This window comes from Mauremys reevesii, linkage group 3, assembly GCF_016161935.1.
Source record: "Mauremys reevesii isolate NIE-2019 linkage group 3, ASM1616193v1, whole genome shotgun sequence".
Taxonomy (NCBI): Eukaryota; Metazoa; Chordata; order Testudines; family Geoemydidae; genus Mauremys; species Mauremys reevesii.
The window spans coordinates 134,115,959-134,138,254 of NC_052625.1; the positions used below are offsets into that span (position 1 = coordinate 134,115,959).

The window sequence follows — 22,296 nt, forward strand, 5'->3', positions numbered from 1 at the left end:
GTTTAGTTAGTCAGTGAACCCGGGCCGGGACATGCCCCGCGCTCTAGGGTTTCAGTCGTGCAGCTCTTGTAGGCATTCTATGCCAAGTAGTGACCTGCACGCAGACTGTTTGCGCTGCTTGGGAGAAACCTATATCCGCGAAAGGAGCAAGATTTGAAAGTCGTTTAAGCCTCGGGCCAAAAGAGACATTAGGCTCCGGGCCATCCTGATGGAGTCGGCACTGATCCCAACCTGCTGCTCTGAATCGGTACTCGGCATGACAGCCTCGGTATGCGGCGACCTTCCGGTGCCATCGACCAGCCGGCACCGCTCCCCATCCATGGGGCACACCAAAAAGGCCAGGAAGACTCCCTCTTCACAGCGTCACTGAGGGAAGTCTGGGACAGAGGCTAGGCCCACGTCGGGCAGTCCTTGATTCCCCCCCCCCCGCCCCAGGCCTCTGACTCAAGTTGAGCGGAGTAACCTGGCCTCTTCGGGACAGGTCTGGGACGTCGTGTCCATGCTGGTGCCCGGAGCGCTGCCGATGTTGGCCCGACGCTCCAGAGGCAAGCTGCCGCTGAGATCTCCACAGTTACCTCCAGCCTGGTATCGGTCTTGATCAAGGGAACGTTTCCGACGCTGATTATCGCCCAGTAACCGCTCGGGGCAAAGTCCAGGTGGATCACCCTCGACGATGACCGTACTGTCTGGCTGGGTCCCGTCCGTCCGGGACTCGTGACACTGCTCGTCCTCAAGGAGCCATTATCTACGGGACAGTGGCAGGCGTCGCTGTCGGTCCTCATCTCAGAATGGATATCGCAGTTGTTCATGGCACGGTCATCGACGCTGTTCCCGCTCGGACTCCTGCTCCAAGTCTCCGCCAAGACATCAAGGCCATTCACGGAGTAGCTATTACCAGTGGTACCGGTCCTCCACATTGAGATTGTGGTCCCATGGCCGTTGTAGATTCCAGCACCGCCGCTCCTCTCGGTCCAGAGACAGCAGCAGATCTTACGCCAGCCTAGTCTCCATTCATAGCAGTCCTTTGATGGGCCAGGCCAGACAACCTAGACAGCCAGCCCTGCTGGTGCCACAGCAGGTGCAGTGGCACCGAGTGTCATGGCCGGCCCAATGGTACCAGAGGGCACCGTGGCCTCCGGTGGGAGTTCGCTCAGTGGCTGGAGCTTTGGAACCACCATTGGCCTCCCTCTCCAGACCCCCGAGAAGGGGGTTGGTGGGATGTATGTGCTCGGCACTGTGCCCAGAGTCTGACCAGGTGGTGGACCCTCCGGTGCCGGATGACACCCAGAGCACTGCACTGGCCTCTTTGCCCCAGAGGAGGCGATTGCAGCCTCGCCCCTCTGCGTCCCGCAGGCGGACTTCAGGGCCCATGAAGAACTCTTAAAGAGGGTGGCATGAATGAATGAGCAAGCCTACACTTCCAGGCAGAGGAGATGGAGGAGCCCTCGGACTTCATGTGTAATGTACTGTCCCTATCGGCACCGGGTAGGGTAACCTTGCCTCTCCATGAAGGGGTGGCTAAGATTTCAAATGCCCTGTGGCAAACACTGGCTCGTTGGTCCCCATCTCTAAAAGGGCGGAACACAAGTACTTTGTACCCCCTAAGGGGCATGTGTACTTGTATACCCACCTGGCGCCCAACTCCCTGGTGGTTGAGTCAGTCAACCACAGGGAACGGCAGGGTCAGCCATCCCTGACCCCAAAGAACAAAGACTCTCGGAGACTGGAGTCTTTCGGAAGGAAAATTTATTAATTTTCGAGCTTCAAGTTACAAGTGGCGAGCCATGAGGCTCTCCTGGGCTGGTACGAATTCAATCTGGGGGGCTCCCTGCCTAAGTTTAAGAACTCCCTCCAGGAGCGCGATAGGAAGGAGTTCAAGGCGCTAGTGGAGGAAGGGGTCCTGACCTCCGCGCCGCCTTACACAGCCTTTCATAAGGACACGGTCTAGCTCCGCCCACACCCTGCATTCCTCCCGAAGGTGGTCTCCGCCTACCACATGGGTCAGGATGTTTTTCTACTGGTCATCTGCCCCAAGCCTCGCACGTCTAGGGAGGAGTGCCGTCTCCACAAGCTCGATATGCGGTGGGCTCTGGCTTTCGACCTGAAGCAGACTCAGCTGTTCAGAAAGTCCTCACAACTGTTCATCGCCTTGGCTGAGCGCGCGAGGGGCCAGCCGATTTCCACTCAATGGCTTTCCAATTGGATCACTTTGTGCATCTGTTCCTGTTACGAGCTGGTGGGTGTCCCTCCGCCACCCATTGTGAGGGCACACTCGAAGCGGGTGCAGGCCTCGTCGGCTGCCTTCATGGCCCACGTCCCCATCCAGGACATTTGTAGGGCTGCCACGTGGTCTTCGGTTCACACGTTCACCTCTAACTATGCGATCGTCCCCCAGACCAGGGATGACGCCAGGTTCGACAGAGCTGTCCTCCGCCCTGGGAACGTGTGAACTCCTACCCACCTCCAACAGATTAGCTTAGAATCACCTATTCTGGAATACACATGAGCAATCACTCTAAGAGGAAAAGACAGTTACCTTTTCCATAACTGGTGTTCTTTGAGATGTTTTGCTCATGTCTATTCCATATCCCACCCTCCTTGCCCTCTGTTGGAGTTGTCTGGCAAGAAGGAACTGAGGGTGGGGGGAGTGCGCAGCTCCCCTTATACCGCGCCATGGAGGCACCACTGCAGGGGTCGCAGGGGCACTCTCCTCCCACGGGTGCTGCTAGGGGAAAAACTTCCGGCACCGGTGTACATGGTGAGCACGCACACCTATTGTGGAATAGACATAAGCAACACATCTTGAACACCAGTTATGGAAAAGGTAACCATCTTCTCTTAAACTGATGTTTATGTATCTAAATAAAGTGCTCTGAATGTTTTTCAGAAGTGGTGAGCAGTTGCAAATCTTATTGAAGTCAATGTAAACTGCAGGTGTTTTGGCAGCTTTCATTTACAGCAGGGCCAACATTTTCAAAAGTGAGAGCCTACAGTTAAGAAACCAAGGCCATATGTAGAAGTTAGGTAGGTAGGTTGATTTTTCAAAAGTAATGACTGCTTAACAGCCTCCATTCTCTTCAAAGAGAGCTATTAATCTATCTATTCTACAGTCTTTGAAATCAGGCCATTTATTTAGGTGCTTAAATGTAGACTTAGGAACCTGAATTGTAGGCTCTCACTTCGAAAATCATGGCCCACATGCCTAAATATGTATTCAGAAGCCTAACTGTAGGCACCTAGATTTGAAAACTCTGGCTTGTTTATATCATAAAATAAGTCCCAGACATCTCTGCTACGAACATCACTAGTTTTCTACCTACCGCTGATCTATAAAACCTAATAGCTATGTTGGAAGAATCACCATTTTCCTTAGTGTATATATGTGAACTATGTAAGGATACTTTAAGGATCCTTCCCGTTATGACTATACACAGCTAGCTGCCTTCTTTCTAATGTGTTGTAAGGGGTGTATTTGAGCATGTTTTAGAGTAGAATATCTGATATAATTTATTTGCACACCACCACCATATGCATGGTGCTTTATAGATAAGTCAAGTAACAGGTCTCTGCCCTGAGGAGTTCAGTCTGAATTAATACAGTGAGGGATGGCAGCAGATACAGGAACCATGAGGATTACAACAGTAAGAGATTGAGAGGTGATTAATATGTGTGCGTGCATCTTGACAGTTTTTCTTTAATGAATCATAACATTCAGACTTTGTCCAATATAGATATTGAGAGAAGTGGGAGCTTGGTCTTTTTGATGTCAGCGTAGGTGGAAAGTATGTGCTGCAAAATTTTTAGTCCAGCAATCAGAATTTAACTCCTGGGTTTAGTTTTTGAAGCTGAATAATCTTCTGCAGAGCTGGAATTACCCAACCCCTGTGCTCGCAGACGCAGACTGCTTAGGGATGTAATACATTGTGTTGGGTCTGTAACCTAGTAGAACATCCATTATGTAGTGCAGGTACATTGGCTGTACCTTGGGGAGGGTCAGACAAAGGCGCCAACCAGTTTCCATCCCGTTCTGCCCACCTCTGGCACTGGGTTGTGGGGGAGGAGTTAGTAGCAATTTTGTGGCTCTTGCTTCCTGCGATGGCATGGGTATATGTCTTAGGGTAACAAGGGACTAATTTCCAACCCTGTACACCCGTTCACCTTCGTGCTAGGTGTTTCACAATTTGGCCCCAAGTGCTGTTGAATGAAGAATTCTGTAGTTGAAGGCTTGCAGTGAAGCATAATGTTTTCCTAATGATAACGTTTAAATTGTTTTCTCTCTGGGGCATGGGCTGTGTCTTTCCATGTGTTTTGAAAGAATCTAGCACATTTGCAATCTAAATAATGCTAAGCAGTTTTAGGCGTTAGTAATCTGTCACAATTTGTTATATTTTGAAAAAATAAACAACCTTTTAAAATCATTTAGAAAAATAAGTCAGTCTCTAATGTTCACAGAGAGCCATATCTGTTTCCATGTTGCAGAACAGTGTAAAAAGCTTGCAGGTGACAACACTAAACCCAATTATGGTTGTCAAGTCACAATTCAGTCTGAACAAGAAAAGCTGTTAATGAAACAATATCGTCGGGAAGAAAAACGAATTGCCAGACGAGAAAAACGAGCTGGGGAAGATGGAGAAAGTTTTGGAGAAGGACTAATGTGCTTTGATCCCAAGGAGCTGCGGATGCAAAGGTAATAAACGCCAAAAGTTGAAAAATGCTTGTGCTGTAATTGCAACTTTAATGTATCATAATCATTCATTTTCTTTTAGTTCACCTTTGGCGATTAGATGATTCTGACTTCAAGTCACGTTTTATTACAAGTCTAGAATTTTTTTGTATGAAAACCTAATTTTCTGGGATAAGAAAGCAGTCATCTGCTTAATTAGAATCTTCTTGGTCTCATCCACATGGGTTAGAGATGTAGATTAGGGAGGTAAGCCATCTTCCTGAGTGCTATGCACATACCACTAGCTTAAGATTTATGAAGTCTATACCAAATGTATCAAAACTCCCTCTCTCCCCCCTCCCCCGATTAATGGGTATTGTTTTCCATGTTGTCATGTAAAAGTGGAGTTGGGGGAGGGAATGCAAGCAAATAAGGCATTGCATTTGGTGTTGAGAAAAACAGCAGTTGGAAATAGTAAATTCTGATACACATTATGTACCTAGGAGTGAGATGAACAAAAACATCAATAAGAACATTCTGTTACTATGATATTAACATACTGTATTTGTTTGTTGTTTTTTTGGCAAGGTAGGCCTGTGATTGGCAGAATTACTTCAGTTATTTTTCTCCTTGCAGAGAACAATCCCTTCTGAATGCTCGAAGTGTGCCGGTCCTAGGCAGGCAGAGAGAGATGGACTTTGAAAAAATTCATTACCCACATGTTTATGATTCCCAGGCTGAAGCTATGAGAACATCAGCATTCATTGGAGGTGCAAAGGTACACCTTTGGTATCTGACCTTTTCTGAACAATGCATTTATTCTAGTAAATAATATGCAGCTGGGTTTCTTTTGTTCCCTCAGAGGTTTTACTACTAATTGAAGCACTGTACCAAATTTTGCTTCTGCAGATGGTTGAGTATTTTCAAATATTTTATTTTTATTTAGACAATAATCTTTCTTCTTATGGGGTGGTTTTCACTTCCATGGAGACTTAAGTCATTAAATATATTTTTTTTCTTCCTCGGTTGTTTTTCAAAAGCTGTTGAATTGATTCTAACAAAATTTATACATCCTGAAAATCCAGGATTTTAATAACTTTCTCCTTAAATTTAATTAGACCTATCATTTTTAATAGGAAAAAAGTATTGTCTAATTCCCTTGGTTTTATGAACCAACCTCTGGATAGTAAAATGCCTGTCTCTTTCCTCTGCCCCCATTTTTTTGATTCTGTTGCCACCTGTACAATTAATAAACATATAGGGATTAATTTAACTTCAAGTTCAGTCACATTAGTTATTAACTATGTATATGTGACGATGAGATAAATCATTGGTCACTCAATTATTTCTAGCATATTTTAATGCAATTTTTTTTTTCTTCCAGTAACTTTTTTTTTTCAAATTGTTACAGATGCTGCTACCGGAGGCGATCCATAGAGAAAACAACAAAATGTATGAAGAAGTAAAGATCCCTCATAGTGAACCAATGCCTATTGGCATTGAGGAAAAAATAGTTTATATCAAAGACTTAGATGAGGTGAGTAAAACACTTTCTTATTTTTTTTTATAATGACTTGTTTGAAGATACATTGCTACTGAATTTTGCAATGATCTGTGATCCTTTAAAAGTTTTATTTAGTAGGTTGTATTTAAATGTTAATATTGCAGGGAAGTACTACTCAGTGGTGAAAGCACAGGGCTCAGTCAGTAATTTAGAGCTGTCATTCCATGCTAAAAAACAAAGCTAAACTACTGAGTCAGTAGTACAATATAGTTGCTTACTGAGTCAATTAAAATGTGGCTGTTGCTTGTAGTGTCGATAACATTAACAATGCTTCTGATTGGGTTAAAGTCCTATTGAAATGTCCACTCACAGTCCTGTGTGACTGTGGGCAAATCATTAGCTTCTCTTTGCATCAGGATCCATATTAGTTAAAAATATATATATATTTGAGTCATATATCTGTTGTGAGATGTTACTCATAAACAGTGGAAGACTGCTCTGGAATCTCAGTGACAATACCTTCAAAATAACTATGGTTTATTCAATTACTATGGGATCTAGATTTACTGCTTATCCTTCATTCATGTCTCGTCCTTCCCCCCCAACCCATACCCCACATATGGGGTATGGGGGGGAGGTGCCACATGGAACAGTTCTGTGAAGTTTATACATACACCTCTACCTCAATATAACGTGACCTGATATAACATGAATTTGGATATAACGCGGTAAAGCAGTGCTCTGGGGGTGGGGTGGGGCTGCGCACTCCGGTGGATCAAAGCAAGTTCGATATAACACGGTTTCACCTAGAACGCGGTAAGATTTTTTGGCTCCCGAGGACAGCGTTGTATCAAGGTAGAGGTGTAATACTATAATTACTCAGAACTAACATGACATTTTACAATTGAAAATATAACTAAAAAGATCTTCTTTGTTAATAGGATGCCAAAAAATTTACCTTTCCATATCAATTGGTAGAGTATGTACACTATTGGAAATACTATTAGAAAAGTTACTAAAATGGCATATTATGTATATCCTTTGGAAATAAAGTGCTACAGTTGTGAAAAGGATAACAAAATTGAGCTAGTAGAACATGCAGCATTATGCCCACTGCTAGCTGAGGGAATGGTGAATTATGTTAAACATAGTGGGAGGACCAAAAAATGCCACTATGGCTAAACAACAAAGTAAAGCAAGTGATTAGAGGCAAAAAGGCATCCTTAAATCGTATTGAGGAAAATAGAAAGGATCATAAACTCTAGAAAGTCAAGTGTAAACGTATAATTAGGCAAGCCAAAAAAGAATTTGAAGAGAAACTAGATAAAGACTCAAAAACTAACCGCAATTTTTTTTTTAAGTACATCAGAAGCAGGAAGCCTGCCAAACAATCGGTGGGGCCACTGGATGATTGAAGTGCTAAATGAGCACTCAAGGAAGATAAGGCCATTGAAAAGCTAAATTAATTCTTTGCATCAGTCCTCACTGTAGAAACTGAGAGAGATTTGCACACTTGAAACATTCTTTTTAGGTGACAAATCTGAGGGTAGGTCTATACTCACCGTCCGGGTTGACGCGGTGAGTTCAACTTCTCGGAGTTCGAACTATCGCGTCTAATCAAGATGCGATAGTTCGAACTCCCCGCGCGCTCCGGTCGACTCCGAAACTCCACCACCGCAAACGGTGGTGGCGGAGTCGACCTTGGAGCCGCAGAGTTCGACCCCGCTGCGTCTGGACAGGTAAATCAGTCGAACTAGGGTACTTCAAGTTCAGCTACGCTATTCGCGTAGCTGAACTTGCGTACCCTAATTCGACCCCCCCCCCCCCCTTAGTGTAGACCAGGCCTGAGGAACTGTCCCAGAGTGAGATTCTGATAGAGGAGGTTTTGGAACAAATTTATAAATGAAACAGTAATAGGTCACCAGGACCAGATGGTATTCATCTAAGAGTTCTAAGGAACTCAGATATGAAATTGCAGAACTGAGTGTGATATGTAACTCGTCACTTAAATCAGCTTCTGTACCTGACTGGAAGATAGCTAATGTGTCCCCAACTTTTAAAAAGGCCTCAGAGGCGATCATGGCAGTTACAGGCCAGTAAGCCTAACTTCAGTACCAGGCAAATTGGTTGAAACTGTAGTAAAGATCAGAATTATCAGACACAGAGGTGAACGTGATTTATTGGGGAAGAGTCAACATGGCTTTTGTAAAGGAAAATTGTGCCTCACCAATCTATTAGAATTCTTTGAGGGGGTCAACAAGTATGTGGACAAGAGTGACCCACTGGCTATAATGTACTTGGACTTTCAGAAAGCTTTTGACAAGATCCCTCACCAAAGGCTCCTAAGCAATGTAAGCAGTAATGCAATAAGAGGGAAGGTCCACTGATGGATCAGAAATAAGTTAAAAGACAGGAAACAAAGGGGTAGGAATTAAATGGTCAGTTTTCAGACTGGAAAGAGGTAAATAGTGGTGCTCCCGAGGGGTCTGTACTGGGACCAGTGCTGTTCAACATGTTCATAAATGATCTGGAAAAAGGGGTAAACAGTGAGGTGGCAAAATTTGCAGAAGATACAAAACTACCCAAGATAGTTAAGTCCAAAGCAGATTGTGAAGAATCACCAAGAGATCTCTCAAAACTTGGTTACTGGGCAACAAAATGGCAGATGAAATTCAATGTTGATAAGTGCAAAGTAATGCACATTGTAAAACATAATTCCCAACTATACATAAAAAATGATGGATTCTAAATTAGCTGTCACCATTCAAGAAAAATATCTTGGAGTCGTGGGTAATTTCTGGCTGTAAAAAGAAAGGTAACAAGGAGAAACACCTAAATAAACCAAATATATCTGCTGCTCTGAATCCTGGTGCTGATAAATCTCATAAACCTGAGGGAAAGGGAGAGAAAATGATCTTGAGTGCGAATTTAGAAACAGTCTGATTTGTCTCTTGGCAAGGAAAGAAATTGTCTCAGGGCACACTCCAGTGTAACAGATGTGGGAACCCAACACTCCCCCACCCCCAAAAAAAAGAAAGAAAAAAGATCTAGTACATCATTCTTCTCAGTGGACAAACACGTCAAAGTATATATTGGAAAAGTGGGATATTGTGGCCTTTTGGCTTTGCCTGTTTTTTTATTGTTATAGGTTGTACTTCTAATGTTTTGTAAATACACTTGCCTATTCCATGATGTATCTTAAAGTATATTTTAAATCAAATTAATCAAATCTGCCACAATGCATACAGAACACTGCCATCTGATAATGGCTGGAGAGGTTGTGAGCGATTTAGTTTACTATGTTTATGATTTGTGCATGCAGCTATTTCTGCTAAAAATTCCTGTTATTGTTAACTCCATCCTCCCTCCTCTCACTCAATCCTCTCTCACTTGTATCTTTTTTAGACTGTAAGATTGTAATTGCTTAATATATATGTGTACAGTGGCTAGATCCCTGTCCTAGTAAGTCTTTTAGGTATTACAATAATGGATGATAACCAAGACAAGATGAATTATTTAGTGGTATTTTTGAGGCACAAGCACTTTAGCTGGAGAAAAGATTCTTTAACCAGTCTTATTCTAGGACTAAAAGTGTATGTCTGAAATGGTATAAAGGGGCAAATACTCACCCTTACTCAGTAGAGTGGGGCTTCTCATAGAGTGAGGTGCTATTTAACTATTGGTAGATTATGGGTCATGGAAAATCTGCTAAAAGCTGGCAAGCAATGCTATGAAAGTTTGATAAAAGGGGATGACTATTCACAAATTACTTGATTGCTTTTGAAGTTGGACACTAGAGGATTTTTTTTTAAAACCTATTATAAAACTTGTAGTTAAAAAGCTTTGTTTGATATATTTTGGAATAAATGAGAGAGCATATACACGGAAACTTAAATTAGTTCCTTTTTTATATATAAGGTAGAATTTTAATGTATACTTGAAAATACAAATTCCCTGAAGATACGCACCTATTAAAAGGAAAAATTAAATGCTCTGAAATATTTGCATAATTGAATAATTTCAGGGCTCATTTATTTTAAATGTATTATATGTTTTGAAATCTGGAAACAGTTTTCATTAGATAGTTAATTTTGGTTGAGCTAGTTTATCTGAAATATTATGGACTTTTCTCTGAATTTTAGAACTTCTATTGGAGGATTACAGATTTGCAGAAAGGGTTTAGCTTTGTGCTTTGGATAAGATTTTTCACTGGAAAAAGTTTTATGCTGAATACTGATATTAAAAATGTCACATTTTATGGCTGCAGTAGCTCAGTTTTCTCTCCATTTATGCTGTCAGACACTTGATAAATATGGCAGTAGGTATTATCAGCCAAGATTACAAAAGAATATGGTTAGATTCTAATTTTAGCTGGGTTCTCTTTAATAGAGGTAGTGGTGTGTGTATGTGTGCGTGTGATTATCTTAAGATATTTCTGAAATGTTCTGAGTAAGAGCACTAGATTAATACTCTTCTCTTCTTACCCCTTAGAAGATAACTATACAGTCTTTCCATGGTGTATATTGGAGGGAACCCCGCCCCCCAAATGAACAAACAAACAAAAAACCGCAAGACTTGCTATCTTTAAGTGTCTGTGTGCTTTTAACTTGTTATGGTGACATACCTGCTTCTATTGAAGCGAATAGCAAAACTCCATTTATCTTAGTGGTGCAGAATCAGTCAGTCTCTCTCTGAGAGATTTTTTATGTTGGAAATCAATTTTTCCTTAAATAAATAAAAATCAAATTTTAAATAACAAAACCAAACTCAAACACCTTTCTGTAGGAAAAAATGTTATTTCTTTTCCATATCCTCCTAACAACCATTCAAAATATTCAGATTTACTTTATTATTTTTTAACCTCTGAATTAGCTATAGTTTTAAGGGAGATTATCTCTGGTTAAAGGGACAAGAAAGGAAGAAGTTGGCTAGAAAAACACACAGACATAGACAGTCTATCATACTGTAAATACTAGAAACGTTACTGCCCGAATCCCAAAGAGATCATTCAGTTAAGTATGGTTTTTACAGCCTTTATATTTCTCAATTTTCCATGAAATCCAGCATGTAAGAGAATTGAGCTTTGGCAATTGCATGGCCAGGCAGCCAAGGTCCTGACAAAATCTCTGTTTTTGGATAAGGGAGGGGAAGTTAGAGCTTTTGCCTACATTACTGGGATGATTCCCTCTGGGACCATGTGTCTGTCTCTAACTACTTTTTAAATATACTAGCTAGGGCCCTAGGTCTGTGGAAATAAAGCTTTCCTGACTTAATTACCAGCAATCTGCCAGCTTTTGGCTGGATGTTTTTAAACCCAGAATGTTATCCATATTTGGCTGGGAGACACCAATTCCAGTCCAGTCAATGAGCAAACTTTCGTTTGTCCCAAGTTCCATGATCTCTGAGGCTTTGAGTCATTGATTTGGTGTGTTTGCCTGGTGTGAAAGGACTGAAATTTATGTGCTGATGTGTGAAATTTGCTGTTGAATCTATTACTGAGCTTCAGTTATAATCTTCTGTAAGCGACTCCTTCCTACAATGGTAGCGACAGAGGAGGTGGAACTTGATGATCAGCACTTCTGCAACCAGACATGGTGGATTGCTGGCTGGAGTTTAAGATGTTGGGGATAACCTGTAAAGTCTAAATGGGCTGGGACTGGCTTGCCAGAGGCATCACCACACTCCCTAAGCTGCACTACTACAGCTGACGGGGAGCTGGATCTCCTTGTTGTAAACTAATGGGTGGCTGGCAGGGAGGCAGAGTGTTCTCTGTGAGTTCTCTGGGACTCTGGAGTGTGCTAGTCTGGAATTGCCTGAATTTGGTGACCTGGGCGGCATGCTAAAGAAGAAATCTGTTTGGGGCCCTAACCAAAAATCCTATCAAAGAGCTTACAGTCTAAATGGATAAGACAGACACAGCAGAATGAACAGTGTGCTGGCAGCAAACATTGTTAGTTCCACTGTTTTATCTGATTGTTCATTTAGACTAGAGGATAAACAAAACAAAAGGGGAAGGGGTGGAGTGAAACTGGGATGAGGAAAAGGGAGGGGAGAGGGTTGGAGAAAACGGCCAATCGGCACAGAGCAGAGAAAGTCCAGTCAAAATTGTAGAAAGTTCTCTGAATGATTGAAGGTCCTTGCTCTGGCTGCTTCTGCTCTACAGATTTGAATTTTCTGGCTGGCTCCTCTCTGATTGAAGGTCACATGGCGGGAGGTTCAGCTTTATTGCATTGAAATTTGCACTGCTCCCTTTCATATTTTGGGGGTTGCTCGGGTTCTGCAGTGTAGTTACGTTACTGTTTCATATGCATTCTTTTGATATGAAATGTAACCAGATGTTGTCAATATGTCACCTGCCTCATCTGTCTGTTAGGCCCCCTATTATTCTGTTATCTGAACACCTTACAATCTTCAATGTATTTATCTTAACAACACCTCTGCGAGGTAGGGAACTGCTATCACTACCATTTTACAGGTAGGGAATTGAGGCAGAAAGACATTGGGTGACTAAGGTCACACAGGAAGGCCATCTCCCATGGTGTACACACATTTATGTGATACTCATTCTTACTGACTATCCTTGATGCAGCTTTGTGAACAGGTTTAACCCCATCATCTGCAAGGCTAGTGAATGCTCTGCATCTGGAGGTGAGTAGCTAATTGGCTCCTGACAGATCTAAGCCATAATATGTAGACTGCAGGTGCTAAGTTGTGGGAGAGACTGCAGAGGAGACCGGTCTCTCTGACTGAGAGAAGCCCAGAATTAAAGTAACAGACAGATATAATGGCAGCACAGGCTCCTGCCAGGGAAGCCCTGAGACAAGGTTTTACAAAGAGAAGACTTCAGTAGCCCAAGGAAACAGGAGAATTATGCAGATTCATTTACACTGGCTCATGATACCCCAGAAGGGGTTTGAACTTTGTGACTTGACTGGAGGGCTGACCCATAGGAGATTGCCAGCAGTAGGCACTGGAGCCAAGGGTCCTGTTGACATTATACCTGGACACTAGGGGCTATACCCCCGCCCCCAATAGGAAACTGCTTGAAGTAGCCTATCCATTTTGGCTCTGCTGATTTATGAAAAGATAAAGCTTCTAGCAGGGAACACAGGAAATATTAAGTCAATTTTTATTGAAAAAATTACTTATTCCTAAAATCATTTTTATTCCTGTTGTGTCTGTACACTTAAAGCAGCTAGTACTTCTTTCATCTCGTGGCTCCGGTTGTGTTGGCCCCTTCTTCCCTTTCTGTTGCCCTGGAATCTCAGCTTCATTGGTGCATCTGCTCTGGTTTTGGCTTTGAGCCCAGTTTTTCAGCTGTCTCTTAATGGAGATTACTTTTCTCCATCCTACCTGATTGTCACTGAATTGTGGCTTTTCTTTGGTCCCACAGACATTCTTAGACCCATACCTCTTTCTTCCAATTTTGTGTTGGCAGTGTGCAGCCTGTTTGGGCTGAGAACAAATCCTCCTCTCTTTATGCAGGCACATTGCTTACATTACTCTCCCTGCTCCCTCTGTTGTCTCTTCCTTTTGGATTTTCCACAGTGTCACGTAACCTGTGGCCTGGTTGGGGCGATACTAACTGAGAAAGCCCAAGAAGCACAAACTCCATCCTTTACTGGCTGCCAATAGCCTCCCTAACTTGTCTCATTGTAAACTGCATTCATTAGTCTGAGGTTAGACCATAATGTTACTTTCCATATATCAAAGACAAGGTAGGTCAGGTAGTATCCTTTAAGACCAACTTCTGTTGGTGAAAGAGAAGAATTTTTTTCTCTTTCACTAACAGTATTTGCTCCAGTAAAAGATATTGCGTCACCGCCGTTGTCTCTCTAATATCCTGGGACCAATACAGCTACAGCAACACTGCAAACTTACCATATATGGCATATTAGCTAACTGTGGAACACTGTTCTAACAGGACAGGTTAAAATGAGTCATGAGTTTGGATTTGATTGCTTTTGTTTGCTTGATATACAGACTGAACATTGCTTAAATATAGTTGTGCACTTACAGTAAAAGTGTTGCTTCCCTCTCTCCCCCTTTTTGGCAACTCTTCAACAAATGTATCTTTAAGTTAATGAAAATTATGTAAGAAAAAGGTCTCGGTCAACATGGAGAAAAAGTGGTTCTATCTAACAAATCACTATTGCTGATAAATGGCTCTAATGTTTCACCTAAAGTGGATGCTCAGGATAGGATTTATTTCTTTGTTTCATGCTATTTCCATTTCCTTTTACTTACAGTACTTACTGGTCCAAATAAAAAATAGATTTTTTTTTTGTTGCATGATGCTTAGGAATTATTACAAAATCAATACACCTCTTTTCTTGCTGTAATGCTCTATTGCTTTTATAATTTTACGAAGTAAGCAAGGGTGGGTGAAGGTAGAGGCATTAATGTATAAATTATACTTCTCACATTATCCTTAAGAATGTTTAGCTATTTATTCCACTGTTGATATGGTGGTATATTTCATTTGTACTTTTTCAACTAATATTTGACAGTTGGGCTGCATTGATTAGTTTTTACATTATTTTTATTTTTGGCGGTCTTACCATCTATTCAGTAAAAAAATATAGTACAAACTTTTAAAAAAAGTTTACCAAGTACAAAATTAATAGTCTAAAATTGGAAAAATATGTTGGACTTGAGATGCATTACTAGCAGCTTAGACTCTTGTACCAGTAATTGCAATTCACTCTTATGTGCCAACCATGAAGGATAGGTCCATCAATGGCTATTAGGATGGTGGGGAACACAACCCCATGCTTCGGCCGTCCTTAAACATGTTTCTGCCAGAAACTGGGACTGGAGGACAGGTGATTTATCACTGGATAATTTCTGTTCACTCCCTCGGAAGCATCTGATACCAGCCTGTTGGAAGATAGGATACTGGGCTAGATGGACCACTGGTTTATTACACTGGTGCAATGCCAGTTACAAAACAAACAAAAGTTAACAGAGTTAAGTGGATAAATGGATATCAGAGTTAAAAGAGCATTACTGGAATATTGTAGTTGTAACAAAAACTATTTGAAAGTCAAGAAATTCATAATGGAAATAGCTTTGAAAGTTAGGAAACTTGAAAATTGAAGCTCAAAAAAACAAAACATCAAAAAATGTAGAAATACTCTGTCTGGTTTCCAACTCAAAAGTACATTCTGCTCCCTACGATTACTTCCAACTAAACACACACATGCATAACTTCAGTAATTACTTGTGTAGTCCTACACAGATACTTACAGGTTTGCAGGATCATAGCCTAAATTTCATAAGTAACAGAACCTCTGCTATTCCAGGCACATACCTACATGGTGGCATGCAAATTATAGAGCTACCCACTAATTAGAGGCTGGTGTTCAAACCCTCCACTCTTCCAGTGCGAGAAGTTTGTTATTCATGCCATATTGCTCCCCCACTTTTTCCGTACAAACACACGCTATCCCTTACCACATCACTATGGGCTGGATATCCAGATCTATTTTGCTGATACTTTTTGGAGACTCCATATGCAAGTTAGTTAAGAATTTTTCCTGCGTAGATCTTGACCATTTAGGTCACAGATATCCCCCGTTTTGCAATATGTAATGTGGTTTCTTCCTGTACTTCACATAGTATGGTATTATACTGCATGATAATATAACCTGAGTACATTATAGTTAATAAATATTATTTATTTCATGTTTCTGGTAGCACCTACCATGTACTAGAAATTGTACAAACACAAAAGCACATGGCTGTTTCCTGATGAGTTTAGACTCTACATAACCATACGTTCTTCTACAACTCAATAAGCAATATTAAAATTCCTTTGAAGTGGCTGGTAGTGGTATTCTACCAATAACTGGAGGACAATCAGGGTGGGACAGCAAAATTTAAAATGGAGTGAGAACCTTAACTCTGTGTTTTCTAGCATTTGTGTTTTTGACCTACAATGCATCCTTCTAATTTCTGGACTTTGAAAAATGTGTAATAGCAACAACATTCTAATATTTTTTTCTTTCTGAAAATAGAATACATTTATGCATATGTATTGTTCATGTTTATTGATGTCCACTCTTGGGAATATTAAAATTGCAATTTATATAGAATGTTTTTTGTACCTATGTTTTATGGAATGTAGATTTAATAGACTTCCTTTTCACTGATGTATCCTCATGCAATATTGTAATTTGTCTTTTTGATTTAAAACAGCAATATAGTTGTGTGAATAGACACTTAGGCCATGTAGCTGAAACATTACATTTTTTAATGTACTTTTGCAATCATGTTCATTTTAGTAGGCATATTTGCTAATCCAACCTCTGTGGTCATCCCATTAGTTGTAACCACTAAATTTAGGGTTGAGTAATTGCTTGTTTGTATTATCAACTACTACTTTCATATAACCAGGCTATTTCTGTTTACTTCAATTTCTTTGTAATATATGTGATCGGAAGGGTATTTTGTTTTTATTCCTCATTTAATACTAATGCAATATTTAAAACTTTTTTTGAAAAGTCAAATCCTATGCAAATATTATCTAGTTCAATTTTGTGCATTTGGATTTTTGCATACAGGATAAGAGTCTGTACTGATGAGGATTTGCATGCAAGCACATACTGTAGATATAAAGTAATATATTTGATCTCAAAACAGGACTTTTAGTTTAAAATGTATTAGTATTTTCTGCATTAGCTACAAAAATTTCATGAAAATGCCTCTACAAATATCATACCAAATAGATCTGTTGCTGTTCTATACAACCTGTGAATGAAGAATGCAGGTCATTAAACTATCTATACTTCAAAGTGGGGAGAGATGGGAATGTGTATTACTGGATCATGACTGCTGAATTCATACAGTCAGCAATATTACCAAAGGCACCAGCTGCCAATTCATAATTGGAGTAGGCTTATTGCTCTTTAATTTTTAGAGGACAGAAAGAATTTTCTCTCGTAGCGACTAGAAGTATGCTAGAGATTTCTGGGTTTTCCTGTCAAGTTTTTTTTTTTCTTTTTAATTGTCTGAGGACAATTTTGATAATCTTACTATCTTTGGCCTATTTTACTTACTATTTTCATTAACTATAATTATACATGGAAACTATAACTTTTGTGCCAGCTGCTAAAGTAATTATTAAAATCCCCGGGTCTGTCGTGATATATGCAAAAAAGACTCCGTTAGTGCTCTGATCATGGTAAAGTTATGACCTTCACACAGCATTAGAGAAGGTAAATTCAAATACCGGTTGTGCCTTATTGTTAAACAAAGATAATAAAGATATTATGGTACAATATCATCTCTCAGTTAATTATTATTTTATTTTGGGGGGGTGGCTGATAACCCTCTGTTCATTGTCCCTTTAGAAGTCTGGTCATCCCAAGGCCCTTACCCCCGGGCACATGGTCCATAACCGTTTCCTTAGGAAATACTACATCAGAGTCTCCGGGGTTTACATAATACAACACAAGTTATATTTGCCCTCTCATCAGTGTTTGCAGTTGTTTCCTTTTGCAGATAAGATATTATAGGTACCCATTCATTGAGCAGTGACCTATTTTTATTAACATGCACCTCACCTATTTGTGTCTTTCCTAAATTCTCAGCGCACCACTTATAATGGTATCCTCAATATGAATAAATGTTCTTCTCAAACAGTCAAGTAAAAAATACTTATCATTGAGTAGCAAGAACTTTGTGCTACTTTCACTTATGAACCAAACCAATAAAAAACTTAATTTTTTCTCACAAACTGAAAGTATTTTTTCATTATTGAAAGAAACAATGGAGTGTATAATTTAAATATAATACAATATATTTACAATTCACAACCTTTTTCTAGATGAACTGCCAGTGTGCTTTTTTGCTTATAAGAATTTTCTCCTATAAATGTTCTCCATTTTGGGAAAGGTAGAGGCCTTTTGCTCAACAATGTTCCATGGCAAAAGCGGTACAGGGTAGACAGGAGCAGAAAACTTGTAATTTAAATGCATATACATTAAAAAGAGAAGGAAAGATTTTGTGAATGGGGTAAGGAAAGTATTTGTGTGAATTAATAGAGATGAAGCAATGAAGATTTTCATGTGAGATTCAAAAGGGATAGTTGAGCGGCTCTTAAGGAAGGAAAGTGTTATGCATCCTAGAGATGGTGATACAGGCAAAGAAATGAAGAGGAAAAGGTAAAATTGGCAATGGAGATTATTCCAAACTTTCTAGCTTTTCTGGCTTGGAACAGCCTTGATATATTTGAGGAGACTGACAAAAAAAAAGTGAAGAAAAAATGGGACTGAACAGATTGTACATAGTGGAGGTAGGGTTTTCATTGCTGAACTAGTATCAGACATTTATTTAAGTTGAGGAAATGTGGCTTGTAGCTGCTGCGTTCTTGTCAAAAACTGTTGTTTTGTTTTAGTTTTTAGAGACATCTACTGTTCTTTAACCTCTTACCCAATATACCCACATTTTGTTTGTTTAGCCTTTTGGGTAACATTTTTTTTTTTCTGCGTTCAGATTCCATGTATGTGCAGGATCATAGAAATTGAATGACAGTCCCTTTTTCATACTGTTCATCCCTTTGCCAATGCAGGTTTATTTCCTCCAGTCAGGGGCGGCTCCAGACCCCAGCACGCCAAGCGCTTGCTTGGGGTGGCATGCCGCGGGGGGCGCTCTGCCGGTCCCTGGGAGGGCAGCAGGCAGCTCCGGTGGACCTCCCACAGGCTTCAGTGGAGCCGCGGGACCAGCGGACGGTCCGCAGTCACGCCTGCGGGAGGTCCACCGGAGCCGCGGGACCGGCAGAGCGCCCCACACGGCATGCCGCCCTGCTTGGGGCAGTGAAATGTCTATAGCCGCCCCTGCCTCCAGTGTATTGAGTGCTTTGTTCAGTCCATTTTTAAATAGCTTTGTAATGCTGAGGCAGCCAGTAGTAAGGACTGTGGCACAAACATGGAATTTGAAGACTACTGTCTTTGTCATGGAACAAGAAGATGGGGCTAACACTAATTTAATTACAGGAAACATAAGAACGGCCATATTGGGTCAGACCAATGGTCCATCTAGCCCAGTATCCTGTCTTCTGACAGCAGCAAGTGCCAGGTGCTTTAGAGGAAATGAATGGAACAGGCAATTGTTCAGTGATGTAGCCCGTCATCCACTTCGAGCTTCTGGCAGTCAGAGACGAGTGACACCCAAAGCATGGTGTTGCATCCTTGTCCATCCTGGCTAATAGACATTGATGGATCTATCCTACACGAAGTTATCTAATTCTTTTTTGAACCCAGTTATAGTTTTGGCCTTCACAACATCACTGGCAACGAGTTCCACAGGTTGACTGTAGGTTGTGTGAAGAAGTATTTCCTTTTGTTTGTTTTAAACCTACTACCTGTTAATTTCATTGAGTGAAATTCTTGTGTTCTGTGAAGGAGTAAGTAACACTTGCTTATTCATTTTCTCCTCACCATTCATGATTTTATAGAACTTTGATATCTCCCTTTGATCTTCATTTCCAAGCTGAAAAGTCTTCTTAAACTTTACTCAGATGGAAGCTGTCCCATACCCCTAATATGTTACCTTTCTCTGTACCTTTTCCAATTCTAATATAGCATTTTTTGAGCTAGGGCAACCAGAACTGCAGGTAGTATTCAAGGTATGGGCATATCATGGACTTATATAGTGGCCTTATGGTATTTTCTGGCTTATTATCTATCCCTTTCCTAATGGTTCCTAACATTCATGAGGCCGCTATATCTCATTTAAAAGGGGCACTATCAATTTGAAACAAAGTCCATTTTAAAAGAAAAAAGGAATGTAAAAATAGTTTCAGGTACTCTTGTCCTTGAAGTCCCTGTTCTTTTTTGAGGTTTTACAGTTGCATTTTCCCAACTTTTGAAATAGGTTTTTTCTCCAGTGTTGCTGTAGGAAAGATCTACCCAAACAGCAGAAATTTGGTTCTTACTAGACACACAGATGAAACTTACAACTAAAGTGGTAAACTAAGCCATATCACTCCGAGTATGGTTTCTAAGTTAAATGTACATTTAATGTATATTCTCCTAGCAATGGTGAGGGAGAATTGTTTCAAACCATTATTAAAGTAAATTAATTTCTGTTGGAGAAATTTTTGTAGTTAAAATGGAAATGGATGACAAGGATTGTTAAATGCCCCAATAGTAAAGTTTTCACCAGTTGGCTGTTCAAGCAGCAAGGTGAGTCCAACTGCAAGAGTTGAACAATCAGTGGTAGATATGGATCTGGAACAGGTTTAGTGAATGTTATAAACTGGTTGCGGAATTTGTACTACTCACTCCATTCCTTAAAAGATGTATACAAATTGTTGTATCCTGGCAGCTTCATTCCTGATTCCAAAGATTTTAACAGATCAGATGTTGGCACTTGTTTGATCAAACATTTCCCCCCTCCCCTCCCCGCCATGCTGCAAAGATACAGCCTTTATTGTCAGAATGATTTTGAAGACTGAGTTATGATACTGACTTGCTTGAAAACAAACTGCTCTTACAGGAAGCCAAATACTGGTAAATCTCAAACTCCTACTTGAGAAGGCTGGCTAAAGAACATATCCTTTTTTGGGTGAAGGGTAGGATATAACACAAAATTGTCATTTTGGAGTTAACTTAGGTTTACAGGGAATACTGATGAACCGTGCAAGCAGCCCAGTAGTATCCATATTCTCAGATCACAATGGACATGACCTAGTCCATGTCAAAGGACTTTCTAAATGTCTTTAACAATCACTGATTCTTATTTCCCCTGCTATTGAGGATTCTGTCAGAACTACCATCATAGATCCATCTTTTAAGGGGTTTAGCAACAGGATTGTAAGCTTGCTTTGAAACTAGACAAAGGAAATTGCTCTGTTTCATTAGGTTCTCTTAGAACCAACTGGAGGGTACATTCTTTTGGTAAAGATCCATTTGTTGTGGATATTCCGAGAGAATTGTGCCACAGTTCTTTGCTAGCTCTCTTTATGGAATACTAGAAATTTCATCTGTTTCGTTTGGTTTGAATCACTTTTCCTTCTTTTAAACCCAACTCCTACTCCTACTCAAATCTTACCTGTTTATATAAGTGTAGAATTTGAGCCTGTTTGTTTCTGAGATGTTTTGCTTTGTGGTTACTTGGGTTTTCTGTGGTTCTCCTTGGCTGTGCTTTTGAGTTTCAAAGTGTTCTGTATTGTATGGAACCGAAGTGCTCCATAAATGAGTTAATTAAAATGCTAACAAGAATTCAATGGATCCATGAACACATCCAAGACCTTTGCCTTTTTTACAGGCATCAGCCTTTGAACATTCTGAAAAAAGCATGTTTGGTTGTATACGGTAACCATGTGGGTTTCCAGCATAGGCTAATGTGTTTGGCATACTCTCTGAGCTCCCTATACAGCTGTCTGAAAGATATAATGTGTGAATGAGCTGGATTTAAGAGACTGGAGATCTTGGGAGGTGGGGTGTCTCTGCAAAATTAATAGCTATGTTCTTTATTGTATCAGCACTGTATGTTTCCTCAAGTATATTAAAACAAGTGTTCATATTAATCAAAACATTTGATGTGTAGTGCAGAGCAATGTAGTTACAGTAATAGAAAAAAACCCCAAATTTAAAGAAAGGACCTATTATACTTAAACATTCTTTAACAATATATTTGCTACAGCTTTGCTATTAATTGAAAGTTACTGAACACTATTATTAATTCAGGTTTGTGGGACTGTTTTTATCCCTTACTTAGGGCACAGATCGTGAACATGTAGAGACAAGAATAATTATTGTAGTACCAGGGAAATATTTTAATATGTTGCCAACATTTCATCATGCCATTTGAAAACTATATGCTCTAAAGAGATGACCAGTGAATAATTCATGTAAAACCATATTTGTTACTGTATCTTGCATTATATATATTAGACTCATTGAAAGCATATGTATTGTGTGGCTGAGAATTACACATTTCACAGATTTCTAGAAAACCTTTTTCAGGGCGAGTCGCAATATGAAATTCACATGTTTTTAAAGTTGTATGGGAGCTTGTTGGTAACTACTGGCCTTGCAATGCAAAATTTAAATATGAAAATAAAAGAACAAAACTTTTAATGTTAAAGCTAGGTGAAATTACACACATCTCTCATGATGGA

General features: G+C 40.4%; 1 protein-coding gene across 2 annotated transcripts in view; it reads left to right on the forward strand.

The window, feature by feature from the left end:
• Positions 1-22,296, forward strand: part of ASCC3 (activating signal cointegrator 1 complex subunit 3) — a 493,632-nt gene that overhangs the window by 88,394 nt on the left and 382,942 nt on the right. For both annotated transcript variants that reach the window (XM_039531733.1, XM_039531734.1), the window contains exons 6-8: positions 4,480-4,687; positions 5,300-5,441; positions 6,075-6,200. In XM_039531733.1, the coding sequence (XP_039387667.1) occupies positions 4,480-4,687; positions 5,300-5,441; positions 6,075-6,200 (476 nt within the window). The remainder of the gene's footprint in view (positions 1-4,479; positions 4,688-5,299; positions 5,442-6,074; positions 6,201-22,296) is intronic.